General features: G+C 50.8%; 1 protein-coding gene across 4 annotated transcripts in view; it reads left to right on the forward strand.

Moving 5' to 3' along the window:
• Positions 1 to 18865, forward strand: part of Tub (TUB bipartite transcription factor) — a 79618-nt gene that overhangs the window by 53326 nt on the left and 7427 nt on the right. For 2 of the 4 annotated variants that reach the window (XM_051149183.1, XM_051149187.1), the window contains exons 2-4: positions 15028 to 15079; positions 15427 to 15589; positions 18222 to 18365. In XM_051149183.1, the coding sequence (XP_051005140.1) occupies positions 15028 to 15079; positions 15427 to 15589; positions 18222 to 18365 (359 nt within the window). Of the gene's footprint in view, positions 1 to 6455; positions 6678 to 15027; positions 15080 to 15426; positions 15590 to 18221; positions 18366 to 18865 lie in introns of those variants that run through there. The other 2 variants (XM_051149184.1, XM_051149185.1) reach the window with 2 other exon arrangements.

Here is an 18865-nt window from a genome sequence, read left to right on the forward strand (position 1 = left end):
CGGCGAACTCGGATTTATTTACTTAACTGAGTCCTAATCAATAGTCATTCCTCTGTACTTCTTCTGATTTCCTCTATTCTAAATAAAATGCTAATGAACACATTCGTGCGTCAATAGGCATGTTTCCTTTGGCTAGAATCCCGAAGCAAGAATGAGTCAAGAGCTCAACCGCCCGCTTGGTTTTCTCTAGAGGATGATAGTTAAGCCTATGGGCTCTGGAACTCTCTGCTGCCTAAGTTTAAACTTGAGCTCTATCGTTTATTGTGTGCATGGCCTTGAATAAGTTTTGTGCCCTTTTATTTCTTCATCTGTAAAATGGTGGCCATGGAGGTAGTTATAGCAAAGTGACGCGGTGATGAGAGGAGCCGTGTGTGACTATGTTGAAGGAGTGTGACTCATGAGACATCATAAAGCAAATTTATTTTTGTCTCCTGTAGCCTCTTCTTTCTCCCTAGAATTAGATGAAATTTGGTCCTTTGGTCTTTTATGGTCACTTTTAGGCAACCCAGAGTTGCCTTATCTGTCAACTGCCCTGTTGGACTAAAAATAACCATCTATCCATCTCTCTCTGTGTGTCTCTGTCTCTGTCTCTCTGTCTATGTCTCTCTCTGCCTCTCTGCCTCTCTGCCTCTGTCTCTGTCTCTGTCTCTCTCTGTCTCTGTGTCTCTGTCTCTGTCTCTCTCTCTCTCTCTCTCTCTCTCTCTCTCTCTCTCTCTCTGTCTCTCTCTCTCTCTCTCTCTCTCTCTCTCTCTCTCTCTCTCTCTCTCTCTCTCTCTCTCTCTCTCTCTCTCTCTGTGTGTGTGTGTGTGTGTGTGTGTGTGTGTAATGCGATCATGAGACTCAAACCCAAGACCTTGTTCATGCTAGGGAAGGTTTCTACCGTAGAACTACATCCCATGACCCCAAAAGATTCTTGGAACTTCAGTTGCTTTAACAACTCCCTCAGTCTAACGAAGAACATCCTGGGGAAAGGGGGTGAGCTCACAAAGAACTATCCGACCCTCTGGTTTCTTGATGGAAGGAAGGGAGATGGGGAGAGAGGGGTCAGAGTTCTTACATGACTGAACTCTGAGGAGCTGCTGGGGGTTGTTTGTTTTTTATTTTGTTTTTCTGGCCTTCCCTCTCATTGGAGTGCTGCTGTGGGATCCTGGAGACCATGCTATCATGGAAGTTCCTTCTAGCAGATTCCTTGGCATAGTTATACTCCCTCCCTGTAGCTTCTTCTCAAGTTCCTTTCTCTGGCCCCAGAAAACTCATGTTTTCAGCCTTCCTGGTGTCATCACCTCCCACAATGGAGACCTCTTGGTTTGCACCTAAGCCAGTCACACTTGGCTACTCGGGGGTAAAGATCAACAACAGCCGCTCTTGTCCCTTCTCCTTGCAAACCTGGGGCACAAGCCTATACTGAGTTCCCAGGAACCTCTCTGCCATTAGGGAAGAGACAAGTCACTATGGCTCTGTCTGTTTGTCAGGAATAGCTCCACTGTCTGTCCATTATGGCCTCACATGAAACTCCACCATGGGTCTCTGCAAAGCCTCACTCACTGGATTTGAGGTGAAGGCAATAGTTTTCCTCCATACTCTTTAATCATTAGGAGTCAGTAGGCCCTAAGGCTTTCTCTAAAATTCCTTCTACACGTCTCCCATACCTTTTTCACATCCTCTCTTGTATGTGTCGGGATGGGTGTTGGCTCTTCCAAGTCCTGCTTAGTGTAGTACCCTCCACTTTTGAATGTGCTATCTTTTTGTTTTGTTTTGGTTTTGGTTTTTTTAAGACAGGGTTTCTCTGTGTTAGTCCTGGCTGTCCTGGACTTGCTTTGTAGACCAGGCTGGCTTGAACTCACGGTGATTCACCTGCCTCTGCCTCCTGAATGCTGGGATTAAAGGCATGTGCCACCACACCCAGCCATCTTTTTCTTTTTTAAAGACAGGGTTTCTCTGTGTAGCCTTGGCTATTCTGGAACTTCCTCTATAGACCAGGCTATCCTCAAACTCAGAAGTCCACTTGCCTCTGCCTCCTAAGTGCTGGGATTAGAGGCTTGCGCCACCACCACCTGGCAAATGTGTGATCTAGTTTTCAGATCTTTGGCTGGAACCTGGAGCAGATTAATTCCATTTCATCATCCACCACCCAGATTTGTCTTTATGAACTACACAGAGGACTGGCTGGCATAGAACACACACTTAGCAAGTGACAGTCCTGTATGATGCGAACGTAATGGCTCTCTGTTTATCACACACCTCTTTTATAACGCTTATATTTGCTCTCTTTTTTATGCCTTCAGAGCTTAGAGCCTTGCGTGTGTGATTATCTGTTATTGTGTTCAGCAGTGCTTTGGAAAATGGGCTGTGTCTCTATTAGTTGTTACCTTGTGTGTTTTCAAAGACAGCCATACACCTGTTTACTTTCACCATTGCTTTCATCATCCACAATGGAGCTGGCAGTCTTTGTAGCTCTTTAATTAGGACTTAGATGGGGTACTGTCTGGCCACTGACATGGCTACCATCTATACCACAGCTTTGAAAAGCACTGGAATGTTTAAGCATGCTGGGGTGCTCAAAAGAGCACCCCATCTCATTAACCAGTTCTTCTCACTCTACGCTCATCAAAGATACTTAATCCTGTAAGCAGAATTGTGTACTTACATGATACACATTTTGGCCTCGCCCTACTAATTTCACCCTCTCATTCTCTTTTCCTATTAGCAGTTTTCTATACAATTCACTATCCTTGACTCTTTTTGGTTATTTTTGTCCCCAATCATAGCTATCTAAAGGTTAGTGCTGGGCAGTTTATTCTCAGCTTAAAGCCCGTTAGAGACTCTCCATTGGCTATAGGATAAAACCCCAAACACACTAGCAAATGACCTAGCTTTATTCAACTTTCTACGCCCCTCTGCTGCCACTAGTTAACACCCTGGGTTTCAAGTGCCACTGGTCATGCACTCCTCTGTGTCTGTGACTTTGCTCATGACACCTCGTTTGGAGTGAGTATAGTATCTGATATTCATAGTCTCTTGGTGACTATTCATTTCCCCCCTTCCTTTCTTATCTATCTATAAAAAGAAAATCCTCCTCATCCTCCAAGGCCCAAATCAACCATTACTCTTTGTGCTGTTTCTCCTTCCAATATCATTAGCTGTTTCTCCTCTGGTCTCCCCTCCCCCAGGACTTGGTTACTGATAGAGTCATCATTTCTTCCTATTTCTACTTCCAGAGTGAAAATTTCCTGAATGCAGTCTTGCCCCTTATCCCTGCTGAAGCCACCAAACCCTGCATCAGCCTTAGACCCAGTGAGGTCTAGCAGACATCTGGTTGATTCGAATTGCTTTTGTCAGACTGCAGGGTCACAATGCCAAGCCACCAGGCAGGGCCCAGTCTGCATTCATATTTATTATTATTCATAACCCCCTGCTTCCAAAATGGAAAGCGGTGGCCTCATTCAGTAAACTGCCGCACTAAGCATAGAAGATGTAAGCCTCTCCATCAGTAGCAAAGGGCCAGAATGCAAACCACCTTCTCCAGGATGAACTGATCCTGCTGAGGAGAGCTGGCACTGGGTCCTCAAGCTTAGATGGCATGTCCCCCTCCCCCACTGTCCCCAGTTTGTTAGAAAATGCCTAAAGTATCTCAAAGAAAACTTAAATTTCTAGCAAATATCCCATCCTCACAGCATTTAGACCAGTGGTAAGGAAGGCATCTTGGGGTTGCTGTGTAGAGGTGCTTCAGTAAAGAGGATCTCACTCCTGGTGCTAAACCTGAAAAGCTTATGCCCTTCCTCAAAGTCACTGACATAGCACAATTATGAACCTGTACAACCTTCAGTCATGGCCTAGTATAAAATTCTGTATATGGATTCCTTGAGTAGCTTTTTGGCTCCTTGAGTGAGCCACTGGGGCTACTTAAAAGATGAACCACTGATACCATTCAAGTGAGACAACCCTCCCTGAGCTGTGAGTTGAGTGTGAACACTGCCAACCCTGCAGAACATCCACATCCTCCACTCCCACCACTTAAAAAAAAAAAAAAAACACATCTCACCAGCATGCTTGTGTAGACATGCACATCTTATCAGCAGGCTTGTGCAGATGTGCTCTGTTCATAGAGGGCTCACAGGGCACTCTCTCTCTCTCTCTCTCGCTCTCTCTCTTTCTCATACACACACACACACACACACACACACACACACACACACACACAAACACACACAGAGAACACTGGCACACAAATCCTTGACTTCCCAAAAAAGTAATGTGTACACATACTAATAGACACACTAATGCATACATGTGCGCACACACACACCCTCACATATACAAGAGCATACAGGTTCTTAGGTATGTATACACACACACACACACACACACACACACACACACACACACACACTCATGCATGCACTGGCACAGTCTTCCTGGTTCTTCTGAATCTCATGTGCACATACAGCCCTGCAGAAAGAGAAGCCATGGAAACTGTCTTATTTCTGCACCTCACTCTACCTCCAGATTTTGCTCCCTTAGGACAGAGCCTAGAGTGTCTGTTTAATAGATTCAATTACTCTGGGCTCCTGAGGCCTTCGAACTTAATTCTGATTGCATTAAGGTGTCAGATAATTTGGGAAGAAAGGGGAAAACGCAGCCTCCAAGTCTTGACAGGGAAGAGTTCCAGACGCTCATCATCCTGAAGAGGTAGATAGCAAATAATTATAACTCTGGCAGAGGTGGCGTGGACAACAGGGAGGTCAGAGGTCAAAGCCTCTTGCATACCTTTCAGGCAGGGTTTCTAGCCCAAAAGACAGAGGCCTCTAGGCGAGTAATTTTGCTGCTGTGCTGCAAGCTGCCAGGGAAAGAGGGACCAACTAGCCCCTCACTGCCCTTGCTGGGAAGCTGATGGGTGGAGACCGGGATAAGCATCCCTGAAGGCCAGGCAGCAGCTTCATAGTGCATCCTACGCTCAGGCGATTGTCCCTTTTCCTAGAGGCCCATGTTGACAGTAAGAGGTTAATAACTATTCAAAGTTAACAGTGTTTAGAAAGCTAAGGTTCTGCCCTAGACAGAGAGGGGTTTGGGGGTGTACACATGCACACTGCATGTACTACTGGGAAGTGGAGAATGTGGGCTGAGAGCTGGTATGTGACTGTTGGCTTCACTAAGGACTACCTATGTGACCTTGAACATGAAACTTGTCATCTGTGTATTTCAGTTCCCCTGCTGAGAAAAAAAAAGTAAAATATTAATACACTTCCTAGGGCAGTGGCAAGCATTAATGAAGCTATACAGATCTCACCTAACAAAGCCCCAACTCCTGATAGCTCACCACGAAGTCCACTATCATCACTATTTTGTTTGTAGTTTATGAGAAGCTGGAAGAAGCCCCAGTGCAGATCCTAGCTTGGCCCCAGGGCAGCAAGATGGGACCCATGAGGGCCATTCCCACAGTCTTCCCTGCCCTACCAGAACATCTTCCCATGGGCGCTTTTCTGGCTATCTGTGATGCTGAGGGCAAGGTTCTTGGGGTGCTGTATAGGGTCTGTGTTAATCAGTAGTCCCTTTCTTTATCCTCCACCACAGGGTTCAGACTGGCCTCTCAGCCTGTGGCATCCCTAGGTGCCAGGCCTCTCCCTACCTCCAGCTAGCCCTGCTATGGATCTTCCACCCTTCCTTCCCCTGTCGTTAAACACGGGTCCTGGTCTCAGCCAGGACCTCATCAGCACTGAAGGTTAAAAGGATCTTTCTGGAGAGTTTGCTGTCCTCTAAAAGGACTTTGAAGGACTAGAGATCCTGGTTCAATTTCAGCTCCACCACTTCTTTGCTCCTCGCCCTTAGGGTCGTTAGCATTTTCTCAGATGGGGATGAAATATTTGCTTCTCAAAGCCTTTGTGCCCGCTAATGCTCCAACTGTGTAAGGGCCTGGAATGCAACAGTTAAGAGACCCCTTCCCTTGGTGGTGGAAGCATACATGTCAAGTGTCAAGCCCCAGAGAAGGGCCCAGGCAGATGAAACACTTTTACTTAATTAAAGATCAGAAGGTTCTGGAGACAGGTGTGTGAAGTGGGAGGTTGAAAAGGAAGCCGGGGCTCAGTTCTCAGACCAGAAACTCTGTGGACATCTCTAACTTGAGCCTGCCTACTGTGCTCTGTCCCGGGTAAATCTGAGATAGCCAAGGGTTGAGGGATAGCCAAGGTCCTAGAGGAAGAAACTGGGGCTAGGTGACGGCGTCCATCCCAGAGGAGGGTGGGCCCATATTGTCAGTATCCACGGGTTGGGGTGGGGTCTCTTCTGGGGCGGGCCCAGGGGCGGGGCGGCAGCTGCCACGCAGAACTCAGCAGGGGCTCCAGACCCAGCGCCTGCCGCCTGCTGTTGCGAGCTGCCTCTCCCGCCTCCGGCGCGCTCCTGCCCGCGCGCTCCCGCGGCCCCGCGCACTCCGGCCGCTTCTCCCTCTGCGCCAGGCCGCGCAAGCAACCGCGCTGGTAGCCGGGGGCCGGGGCCCTGGCGTGCAAAGAGGGCCTCGGCGGGGCCCAGCGGCCGGGCCTGGGAGGATGCGGCCCGGGGCGGCCCGAGAGCTGAGCAGGGTCCCCGCGCCAGCCCTCAGCGGTCCCGGCCTCCTGAGCCGCAGCCGCCGCCCCGCCCCCGGGAGACATGACTTCCAAGCCGCATTCCGACTGGATTCCCTACAGGTACGCGGGCCAGGCTTCCCAGGCTCCGGGGTGCGTGCGGACCCCCACTTCAATGTGGAGGGTGGGGGGAGGGCGGGAGCGTGCTGCCAGGCCACCCACCACCCCCCGAGTCGGGATGCAGCGTTGGCCGGGCCATCTGCCTGGACGCAGGGCACTGCTGCCCTCCGTGCCCTTTCTGGCGTAGGGAGCGCGGGTTTGGAGGTGCTTGGTGTTTCCCTCTCAACTTTGAGGGCCTCAAAGCCACCTGCCCTGCTCCACCTTTATCAACATCCAAGGGTTCTGAAAGGATTGTTGAGTCGGGTGGCACATGGAGAAAGGAACTGCTGTCAGCCTCTTCCTAGGCCCAGCACCCAAGGCATGCGTCTGGATAGCTTGTGCGCACACACCCCTGCATCTTCACACTTAAATACACAGAGCATCTGCGCGCTGGGCCAAATATGCCCCCCTGCTGTTCAGTTCATATCTCCAAAGCATGGATTCGTTGGGGCAGTTAGAACCTAGACCACATGGCAGCGTATATATACATGTCCCGATATATCTCTGTAGACCTTAATTCTTGGGCTGTACAGGTGCATACATACAAAGCTGCGCATATTCACAGATTGTGAATAAGAATACACCGTATTACCTACTCATAAGTACTATCCAGTACCTTTCAGAGATTCAGTACTAACCTGCTTGTTAGCGGAACTAGCTCACAATACAGAGACTTGCTCTCACATGCTCACTTGCACTCAGGAGCACTGACCCACCTCCTGTCCCTGGAAACTTGTCTGGTCTGACCTAAGACAAGCCCGGATTTTCTTGTGTGGGAGGTGGGGGAGGGGTGGGCTCCAGCCTCACACAGGTGCAGGCCTTTCTCCATCCACTGTACTCAATTCTATTACCAGGGAAAAGAGCTCATTGCCATAGCAGCGCACATCCGTGGCCACTCATTGGCTCTCTAGTTGCCATGGGCTACCGGGCTGTCTCTAAGCCTCCTGAAGAGGCATGTGTGTATGTGTAAAAGGGGTGCTGGACTGCTAAGACCCACTTTTTATTGCTGACCCAGGTTCACGTTCAGTGGGTTGCAGAATCAGACACTCAGGGTCCACGTGCTCTAGGCAAGGATGCAAAGCCCAGTCACTGACGGAAAGTAATTCTGACGGAGCCCTTCCAGGAGTCTATCCAGATAGAACCCCAAATAGAAACCAGCTCCAACTGCCTGAAGCTTGTTAAAAGCGGGTCTTTCTACCAACGGGCACCTGTTATAGGCCTGGGCATTCAGGGATTTCCTTGAGAATAATTCCTGCCTCTGAGCTCAGCTTCTGTGGGGGCATCTTGACTTATTCTCTATCCCCCCACCAACACGCACACAGACACATGTGCACAGAGAGTCATACGCAGGACCTCCCGCAGACATGTGAGCCCACACCGCGGTCTCACATGGATTAAGGAGGAAACTCTGATTGAGAGTTGGTTGTGCCAACTCAAAAGACTGTCTGCCCTTGACATATATTCAGGCTAGAGGAGTGGTGCAGGTAGTGTTGGGACCATTCTGATATTTTCTTTGGCTCATGTGGGCCCCGAGGTCCTTCTAGAAGTTGGTGCAGCCCTATGGAGTATGCCTGACAGTCTGTCTGCCAGCAGAGGTAGAAGGCAGCACCTGTGCGCTGAACAGACAACAGTGCTGTGAGGGTCCCTCCAAGGGAATCCGGTTGTAGAGTGGCCACACTGTGACTGTGATCAGAATGACATGCTTAGGTTTCGGCGAATGGAAGGCTAGGCTGGTTATGGCTCAAGGCTGATTCTCCTAGGCGCCCAAAGGACTAAAGCAGCTTCCAAAGCTTGTACAGAAGGAAAAAAAAAATCTACCTCAAGCTACTCCTGGGAAAAAGAGACCTCTTGGGAGGTAGGATTGCCTCTGAGAAATCTTTGCAAGTGCCCAGGGCATTGGTACCCTGAAATGGGTGATTGACACTGAACCGAGCTCAAGTCTAACCCTCCCCCAATTTTCCCTCCCACACTCAGCTGGGAGCACAGAAGCCTAACCCTGAAAGCAGCCTGGCACCCTGGCATCCCACCTTGCTTCCTTTCTCCATTCCTGTCACCTGCCCTCTTGTTCTGTACAGTAGGGAGGGTAGGTATTGTGCTGGGGCTGGGCTGTCCTCAGAAGGATGCTCCTCTGCCCTGTTCAGTCTTTCTGGGCATGGTTAGAGCCTGGAAAAGCACCGCACTTGAGGAATAGACTGCCCAGTAGCAGAGACCTGTACTGAGAGGAGATTCGAAGGGCCCTTCGCTTGCTAGGCTGCTGATTTGCAGGCAAAGCCACAGGTCTGTCTGGTGGAAAAAGAATGGGGCAGAAGACAAGGCATATTTCTTGGCAGCTGGGCAGGGGGCAGCATGCGTAACACGTGCTTTGACTGGCATGAGGTTTCCCTGTTGCTGCAGTGGGTGCGCATCAGACTGGGATGTGGCATGTGGGGGAGAGAGACTGTCAGCTCTTCTAATAGGATTTTGCCCTCTCGTTCTCTGATGGTTGTTGCGTCCAGCATTCCCTGGGCTCAGCTCATTTTCTTCAAAGCAGTGATAGTTGGTGCTAATCTTCTTAGGGGTAATTTTGGTTCAGTTTCTAATGATCATGGATTAAGCTCACATTCTGACTTAAAAGAGAGAGAGAGAGAGAGCCATTTCATTTATAAAGGTCAACAGCTAGAGTCTTTTATTTGCCTTTTGTTTCCCATTACCAGTAGTTTCCAATTCTGCCCATTTCTCTTTACCTGTATTCAAGAAGAGGACTAGATGCCTATAATGAAGGACTCTTAAGCTTTTAATAAGCTGTAGGTGGGTGGAGCTCCTAGGAAGGTCTGTGGCTTCAGGCATGCTGTAGGACTGTGCAGTTGGCAGTTGTTCTTGTCTTTGGTGCTTTAAAAAAATTGTCTATTATTTTTATGTATGTGTGTGTGTATGCCTGTGTGAGCTTATGTGCACCACGTGCGTTCAGGAGCCCACGAAAGCCAGTAGAGGGCATGAGATCCCATGGAACTGGAGTTACAGGCAGCTGTAATTTGCCATGTGGGTGCTGGGAACTGAACTGAGGTCCTCTGCAAGAGCAGTAAGCACTATTAGCTGCTGACCGTCCCTTTCGACCTATCTTCAGTGTTCTTGCCTGCTGTGCTCCGGGTTTCCTTTACTAAATCATGATCTCTCTTTGGGAGCAGGGAGCTCATGTGATGTCTGGCTGAGCCTCCAGCACTACCCAGCATCAGTAAAATGTTCCCTCTAGAAAACAAAGCAATGTCAAACTTAACAGACGACTTTTCGGGCTTCCTCAACTTCCTGGTTCCGTCCCTGGGTTTTCAGCACATCTGAAGTGCTCTCCCATTACAGTGAGGCCTCTAGAACCCCTATAAGGTACAGCTCCAGCCATAGAGAACCGCAGGATGCAAGGGTCCACACAGGCCCTCTCATAATTGCCTTGTACCACTATGTAGTATTTCTGCTAAACATCTTCCATCAGCCAGTTGTGACTAGAAAGCTCTTCCTTGGGTTGAGTCCAAGCAGGACTTTGGTATTCCGGTCCTTTGGTTCTTGTTAGACACCCACACACACAACTTCAGTTTTGCTGCCAGGTTTAACAGCCTCAGGCGCCTTGTTTTGACAAGTTCGGTCAATTCCTTCTGGACACTACATTTTTTTTTTTTTTTAATTCTTTGAAGATCACTAGCTGTGGTCACAAAGAGTCATTTGCATGGCCAGTTATTAGAGAATCCCATGGTACTTGTTAAAAAAAAAAACAAAAACAAAAAACAAAAAAAAGTTGATCCTGGAGCATGTTCCCCAGTAGTTGTGACTGAAGATCAGTGCTATCCATTAGCAGCTTTAACTCACCCAGTGAGTTTGGGAACGCCTGGATGGAAAGGAGATGGCCCAGCCTCAGAGGGGGCATCTCCTCTCTGTTATGGAACTGCCCCCATGCCCAGCTGTGTGCCAAGCAGTGGGAGCCATGGATACGGACTTCAGTCATTCCGGCATTTGGCATAGGCTTGTAGCCAGACCCTCTGGATGGCTTGTCCTTCTAGCCTATTGCTCTGGTTCCTTGGTTCAGAGCAGCTTCTGCTGAGACTGAGGGAAGGAATGAGGTAGATGGAAAAGGTTTGCAGGCAGCAGAGTGGGCTGGGGCATCCAGCTGGCGGAGGCTGACGCTGTCCTGGCCTGTACCAGGTAGTGGTGGTGCATTAGCTAGAGTTTACAAAGTGGAATATTGGAGACAAGGATGGAAACAGGTTTCCTAATAATACTGGCCATACTGGGCTTTTCCAGCCCACAGTAGAAGTCCCTAGACACCTGTCTGATCCCCCCAGGGGTGTAAAGTGTCTATAGATAGCTTGGATCTTGGGAGTTGAAGTTACCACCTATTTGACCCTGGGTAGAGCAGCCAGATTGGGGAATACTGCAGACTGGAGCCAATGACTCGAACATTCCTTGGACTTCTAGGTCTGGCTCCCAGTAGGAGGTGACCATAATGAAGAAGCCGCCAGGGTCAGCTGGAAGACCCATCCATCAGTGTCCTGTCTCAGTCTGAGCCTCCTGGCGGGGCTGCAGCTGGCAGCCCAGGCTTGGCAGTGATGCCATAATTGGAACCGTAGTCATTAAAAAGCCATTAATGTCTCCTTACATGGTTATCATTTAGTGCAGCCTAAAATGGTGCCCATCCGAGAGGCAGGCCTCGGAGGTGGTGTGAGCAAGACAGATACCCCAGGAACGGTGCTACAGAGGAGCCTGAAGATGCAGGGCCAGCTGGGTAGGGGTGGGGAGGGAGCTTTAGTTCTGCTCCCCCTCCAGACAGCCATCAGAATTGTCACTGTTGCTCAGCTGCTGTGCTGGGGATTCCTTTGTTATTCACCAGGGAGCTTGTCCGTGTCCAGGTGTGCCTGCCCATCTCCTTCCAGTACAGGCTTGTCACTGCCCTGTGCTTGTGGTCTTCCCAGTATCCTTGCAGATCTCCCAGGAACCTGGCTTCCTCTGTGTTATGTAGATGGCTGGGTTATTATAGGACCTCCTACAAGCATCTTGCTGGGCCTATAGGGGGTTGTTTCTCACAGCCACTGCCCTGCCAATGCACCATTCCTTTTGAGCATACCTGACGCTGAGTGAGGTGGTGAGTGGCTTCTCTGGGCTCTTCTGATTATCTGTGGCTTCTAGAATCTCTCCAACACTGTTGCCTTATGTTCACCCTTCTCTGAAAGCCACTGTTAAGTCCCTGCTACTGTTGATCCCACAAATGTGAGGAGAAAGACCACCAGACCAAATCATGGCTAAATTCAAGCAAGTTTTATTTGTGCACACAGGCAGGGTTCAAGGGCTCAGCATTGGATGTAGTGAAGATAAGGTTTTTATAGCTCAGGAGTAAGGGGTTTCCAAATGGGGGATTTGGCAGACAAATAAGTGGGGATTACAGAACAGAACATAAGCCTAACATGATGGTCATAACAGCCTTCAGAAAAAAAGGCATGGTTACAAGGTGGTCATAACGACCTTCAGAAACAAAGGCATGGTTACAAGGTGGTCATAACAGCCTTCAGAAACAAAGGTATAGTTGCCATTTCCCGGAACAGACAGTACAGAACCATTTGCAGTTAAGGCTACAGGTGGGATATAGCTCAATCCTTGGGAAGCAGATTTCATCATAAACAGAAATGAACCTAGTTTGCCTTTCAAGTCTAAGAGGGAGGCAGGCTGGTTAATCACCACCTGTATCCCCTCTAGAAATCATGGTACTAAAACTAAAATCATGGCTCATTGTCCATCTTCCCAGTCAGGAAATGTGGGGATAGCGGGAGAGGAAATACTGTGTGGGTGGAAAATAGTTTCTGATCCCAGACACAACTGCATGGAAGGGCCAGGGCTGTGTGACAGTTCCTGTGATAGGAAAACACCTCCTTGTGTGGCACAGGGCAATGAGGTCACTGCTTCCAGAAACACCTTTTGTTACCAAGCTGCCTTGGGAGCCTCTCTTTCTGCAGATGGCTTTGCTAGTGTGCACCTCATCTTTCCTAGATGTCTCTGGACATTTTCATTGGCACCAAGGAAGGTATATTCTTTGTTATGCTTAACCGAGCCCAGTACCTGGGATGACATCAGGTAGCTGCCTCCATCCACCACAGCACTGCCCTTGGGAAGAATGTAGCCTGTAACATCCTATAAGAGGTAAATATCCTCTCCCACTGGGACAGAGGAAGCCAATCCTGACCTGTGGAGATCACACAGGCACTTCTGAGGCCAGGCTTCTCGCAAGGACCAGAGGCTGCTGGGCCCAACCAGAGCAGGTCTGGATTTCAGACCCTTCAGCTCCTGCCAGCAGGTGCCACTGGATAGAGCCCTTACTGATGCTTTCGCCCATGTGCTAGAAGCAGTGAGTGTGTGCTTCTGTGGACCTTTGTGGTCATGAGGCCTGGATATCAGATGCAGGGAATGCTCTGAGGTAAAATGGTGGAAGGCTGTGGCTTCTCAGGCCTTTTGTGGCTCTCCGTGTCTTGCTTTCCTCACATCTGCACTCTCTCTAGAGACCCAAGAGACTTAGGTCTGTAGAGGTGCCACACGGGGTCAGTGTGCCTTGCATAGCAAGGTGTTCATCTGTTCAGTCAGACCAAAGTTTTAGGCAGCTGGCTGAGGCCTTGGTGAAACGTCCAGCCGTGCGCTGGGGCAGGTGGGCCATTCTGGGAACGCTAAGGCTTTGAGGCTTGTTGTTGAGTTGTTTTCTCCCATCTTCCAGCAGCTGAGGGCTTAGTAAAAGATGCCACACAGCTCCACATCACAGATAGGGCTCCTCATAGATCAGCGCAGAGGCACCAGGAGAAGGCCTTCCCACACGTCATGTAGTTGAGGCAGCTGTCCGTTAAAATGGTGCACAGTAGTCCTCAGTGGCCAGAGAGGTGAGCGATGGTGGATGGCTAGCTCCACAAGTAGTTTAAGGGCCCTGTGGGTTCGGCCGTCAGAGGTAAGCATGGCTTCAGCTCATCTTTGCAGTGGTTCTGACCTTGCCTTTTGCCGTCCACACGCATACCATACTCAAGTTACGTTTATACAAGCAAGCCTATTTCTTAACATAGGTGTCTGCACACACTTATGCATATACACGAGAGCCACTCAGACGTGTCCTTACAGCCTCTCTCAAGCCTGCTGCACTCCGGCCTGCTTGAGCATGTCTCCACCTACAGGTCTGGTCCATAGGCACGAGCATAACCAAGAGGAACCCCGAGGCTTCCATCTCCACCCCTGGCAACATCCTGAGTTGGTCTTTCATAGAATTTGGGCTTGAGGTGTCTTGATCTAGCAAGAAAGCAAAGTCATTTAAAATACCAGTTCCCTGTTCATATTCTGCCTTCCTAAGAGGCAGGGACAGCCTGTGTAAGAAGAGGCTACCTGACATGAGACTGGTGAGACGCAAGGATCTGATGCCCTTGGTACTACCCGTCCCCTGTCAGTGGCCAGGGAAGGGCTAATAGTCATTTGCTGGGCTGTGCATCGTGTATACCCTGCAGCTATTCTTAACTAACCCTGGCCTTGTCCTGGGGAAACTGGTTGTTAGCATTTTAGCCTCTCCCAAATGAGGACGCTGTGCCCTCTTTAGGGGAGTAGGGGCTGTGTCAGTACTTAGGGGCTTAGGAACCAGGAATTCAGGATAGGGTGATGGTCTGCTCCAGAGGACCCCCCTCTTCCCAAAAAGGGTGGAAAGAAGGAAGAATCAGCTGAGATGATGGTAGGGAACTGACAGAAGCAAGTCCTGGCATGAAGGTCAGCCTCCTTGAGACTGGCTAGTAGTGACTGATGCCCCTACTGGGGCTCCCTGGTTATCTCTTAGGCCTGGCCCTGCTCAAAGATTTGAAGGTGTTTCATCTTGTTCTTACCAGGGCCAGGCTGCCTCAGAAGTCCTCAGGGTAATGGAGGAGAATAAGCTACCAACATGGCAGAAATATGGCTTAGCCCTTTGTTTTCTGGGTGTTGTTGTTTTTAAGACAGAGTCTCATGTAGTCCAGGCTGACCTTGAACTTCTGTCCTCCTGTCTCAGTCTCTCTAGTGCTGGGATTACAGGAGTGATTTACCACCCCCAGTCTTGAAGGCTTTATTTTATTTTTTTCCAGGAGATCAGAACCAGGGCCTTATGCACACTAGGCAAGCACTCTGTCGCTGAATAACACCCCCTCCCTTCTTGTCTTGAAGTAGCGCCTAGATGGCAGCCTCCTCTTCCTCCCTCCACCACATGGATTCACTGGGAACTGTGATGGGAGTTTAAAAGATTGGGCTGGGTTCTCGACCACCTGCTGGGGCCTCACCGGGCAGCCCTGAATACCTGTCTCTCCCTTTGCAGTGTGCTAGATGATGAGGGCAGCAACCTGAGGCAGCAGAAGCTTGACCGGCAGGTAAGTGAGGCTCTGGCTGACGGGGAAGGGCAGCAGCTCAGCTGGGGTGTCCCTCCTCCTTGGATGACCCTGTCTGATGGGGAAAAGAAATGAGCGCTCTCCTTTACCAGTTCTATGTTATTAACCCTACCCCAGTCTTTGCCTCTTCTGCCAGGCTGGCAGCTACTCCCAGGATGCCAACAACATGAGGCCTGGCCCAGAGAGGGCCAGAGACCCCAGTACAACTTCTAGAACCCAGCCTGGTGATTGGGATGCTCCTTTTAGCCCCCCCCCCACCATGGGATCCCCTTCCTCCTGGAGGAAGTAGTGGGCCAGTCCACCTCTGTGCCTGCCCTGTGCCTCTGTAGCGGGCCCTGTTGGAGCAGAAGCAGAAGAAGAAGCGCCAGGAGCCCCTGATGGTGCAGGCCAACGCAGATGGACGGCCCCGGAGCCGGCGGGCCCGGCAGTCAGAGGAGCAGGCTCCGCTGGTGGAGTCCTACCTCAGCAGCAGCGGCAGCACCAGCTACCAAGGTACACCCTGCCTCTGCCCCAGGGACAGCCAGCCTAGCAAACCTCAGCACGGGCACCACACCCTGGGGGCAGGGGCAGGGGTGGTGGCCTGGCAGACCCATCCTGTAGGGTCTACCCAGGCTGAATATGGTGTCTGGCTCAGGTGGACAGCTGGAGGAGGCAGGCAGAGAGGCACCCTCAGCCTTGGGATCCTGTTTGTGTCCAGACTGTCATCTCCTGAGCCAGGTGGTTATATTGATGGATCAGGGAGTTCCTAGTTCCAGGTTTCTGACCTGAAGCACATCCCTGAGATCCTGCACCCACTAGCATTCTCTCCTGTGAGGAACTCCTCTCCCATCTTCCTGCCATACACTGCCTAGGAGCTCCTGGGCCACTCGCCTCCTTCTTCTCAGAGCTCCTGCGTACTCACTCGGTGTGCCAGGCTCCTGGCTGAGAACTCCCTCAGGCCTGCCGTCCTTACACTTAGTCTTCAGCAGAGCCTACCCTGTGGGAATTCTCTCAAGGCTCTTTCTGCCCAGGCATGGCTCCTTTGTGTCTGGGTGTTCGGGACTTACTCCTTCTTCCCATAGTTCAGTGCCACGGGGTTTGTGAGCAAGAAGGCAGGAGCTAGGGGATAGAAGGATGCAGTCCTCCACGGGGCTGGTGCAAGCCATGCAGTTGGCTGCTCCTGGCACAGTAGTAACTGGGAGTTAGGTGTGGGTACCTACCTAGCTTTGTGGGTAGGGTAGGAACTTCTGTGGTTCATTTCTAACCTGGAGCCTCCAGCTGCATTCAACTGCTTACAAGCGTTTTCAGCTGAGGGAGAACTTTCTTCCTCTAACCTTTGGCTCTGTCCCCCTGCCCTACAGTGTCTTAGGGTCTTTCCTGTGTTCTGCTAGCTCAGCCCTTAGCTCAACCCAACACCATCCCGATGTGTTAAAGGGAAGAAGTTAGGAGTCCTTCACCTATTACATAGGTCTCAGCTTGGCATACTGCCTAAGGTTGGTCTCCATGCATGCGTACACCCTGAGGAAACCCCATTGTTCCTAATAATGAAGTCTGTCTCAGGGCATTTGCTGGGGCCAGGCATGGCGTTAAGTACCTGACTTGCTATGTTGTAATGCCATACAGGGAAGACAGGCACTGCCTTTGGTCATGTGAAGCCTGGCTTGCCTTGCCCTTATCGTGGCAAGACCTGCTCATGGATGTGGCAAGTCACTTATCTTCTCCTGTGCTTTTGCTTCACTTTTAAAACACTAAAAACAACAACAACAAAAAAAACCAGGAAACCACAGTGTGTTCCAGGGCCTCAGGTGATTGCTGTTCCCTGCTGACATCAGAATAGGTAAGGCCCTTAGGGGCCTTCCCCATGGAGTATACTAGGCATCTGTGAGGAGCCTGTGGCTTCTCTGAGGCCCCTGGTCTTTGTCCAGCTTGGAGTGGTGACAAAGCTGAGAGAGGCTGCTGCTGCACACCTACTGTTTGCCGTGAAGCCATGCTTCTGAGCCTGCCCACTTATGCCCCTAGCTTTAGCTACCTCGTGCCCTGCCCTCTGCTGGCTCTTAGTGTCAATGCAGGGGTTCACTCCCAGAGGTGGTAAGGGAGGGACATCAGACCTGCCGCTTGCTCCCAGGGGAGGGGGATGAGGGAAGTGGGGGGGGGGGGGGGGGAGGGGGAGGTAGGTCTTTTGCCAAGCTCATTCATGGTACACATCCATGGATCTCCTAAATATTTGGTGAAGTGATGTGGACTAGTGGTTGTGGGTGCTGGGTGGGCAGATAGGTAGGTGTGGTCTCTTTCCGTGGAGCTTCTGGTCTAGGTGGGCGACAGCGTCCCGGGTGGTTACATTGTACTTTGTGGGGAGAGGACAGGTTGTGTGAGGAGGTGATGGTGGGGTGCTTGCTCTCACTAGGCAGTGGGGGAACGGCTTCTCTGCAGCTTCCAGGAAGTCGGAAGTAGGAGTTAATCAGATGGGAAGGACAGTGCAGGCACGGGCCCCATAACATAAAAGGAGTATGGTGTATGCAACGCACTAAGCCAGCCCAGTGCAGCTGGATGTGTGCTGGGTGGCAGAGTGTGTGTTGGGATTGAGGAAGGAAATGGAGGGGCCTACCAGGTGGGAGGCTGTTGGTTGTCATCTTGTGAGCATTCAGAAACTGCTCATAGATTTTGAGCAGACCAGAGTCCCACTGTGTGGAGAATGTGGCAGGCACCAGCTGTGCCTTTCCTGGTTCTTCCCTACTAGTTTACCTAGCTCTTTGTTTCACAGAGCTCCTCCCCCCTCACACTGGATCCCGGGAGTTCAGCACCCAAGGCCTCTGCAGGCTTTCTGGAGTGCCTGTCTTGGCTGCAATTCATTTCAGAAGATAGAGTCTCCGTCCTTCCTAGCACATTCGCCCTAGCACGTTCTGACGACACTCCCTCCATACTTGTCCACGCTCAGAGCAGTTGGCTGACCTAGAACTTTGGCTCCTAGGTGTCAACTTCATTGTAGTAGGCTGAGGGTCTGCCCTTGACCTCTGCTTGGTCGAGATGAGTGGGTTGATGATATGGGTGAAGAGCCACACGAGGGCTGGCATGGGGACTATGGTCAAGTGGGAGCTATGATCTCACCCAACACCCATCTTTCTGTCTTGGGTTCTCTCCTGAGCAGTTCAAGAGGCCGACTCGCTAGCCAGTGTGCAGCTGGGAGCCACCCGCCCACCAGCATCAACCTCAGCCAAGAAAACCAAGGCGGCAGCTGCATCGGAGGGCCAGGGTGGGGCCCCTAGGAAGGAGAAGAAGGGAAAACATAAAGGTTAGCCTGACTTCTCAGACCTTCCAGAGCCCAGGCTGCACTGTGGGGGCGAGCTTACCCTCCTGACTTCAAGGCGACATAGTATGAGCAGTCTCATTGAATGTGACCTCAAGATGCCCATCAGTAGGGTCTCGTCTAGTTCATGCATACCTTGGCCAGTTTGTGGGTGTGGAAAGCCTTGTTAAACTGCCAGGAAGTGAAGTATAGCTTAGCTATGGCTCAGCACCAACCCCCTTCTACCTAGCCTACCTCAGCCTGAGTTCTACCCAGTCCCCTGAGCCAGGATGCTCCCTTTGGCTGAAGCTCTCTGCTCTCACAACAGTTGCTGTCAGCTCTGCCTTATAATGTAGATTCCCCCCACCTTCCTTCCCTGTCCCCAGGACTCTCAGACCCACAGACCAGTGAATTCCCTCTGCTCCAGAGGCTAACATCTCTAGGGAATCAGTGACAGTGATGGTGGCCACTTCCCCAAGTCCTGTTTCCTGGCTACTATTTCTTCC

This window comes from Acomys russatus, chromosome 7, assembly GCF_903995435.1.
Source record: "Acomys russatus chromosome 7, mAcoRus1.1, whole genome shotgun sequence".
Taxonomy (NCBI): domain Eukaryota; kingdom Metazoa; phylum Chordata; class Mammalia; order Rodentia; family Muridae; genus Acomys; species Acomys russatus.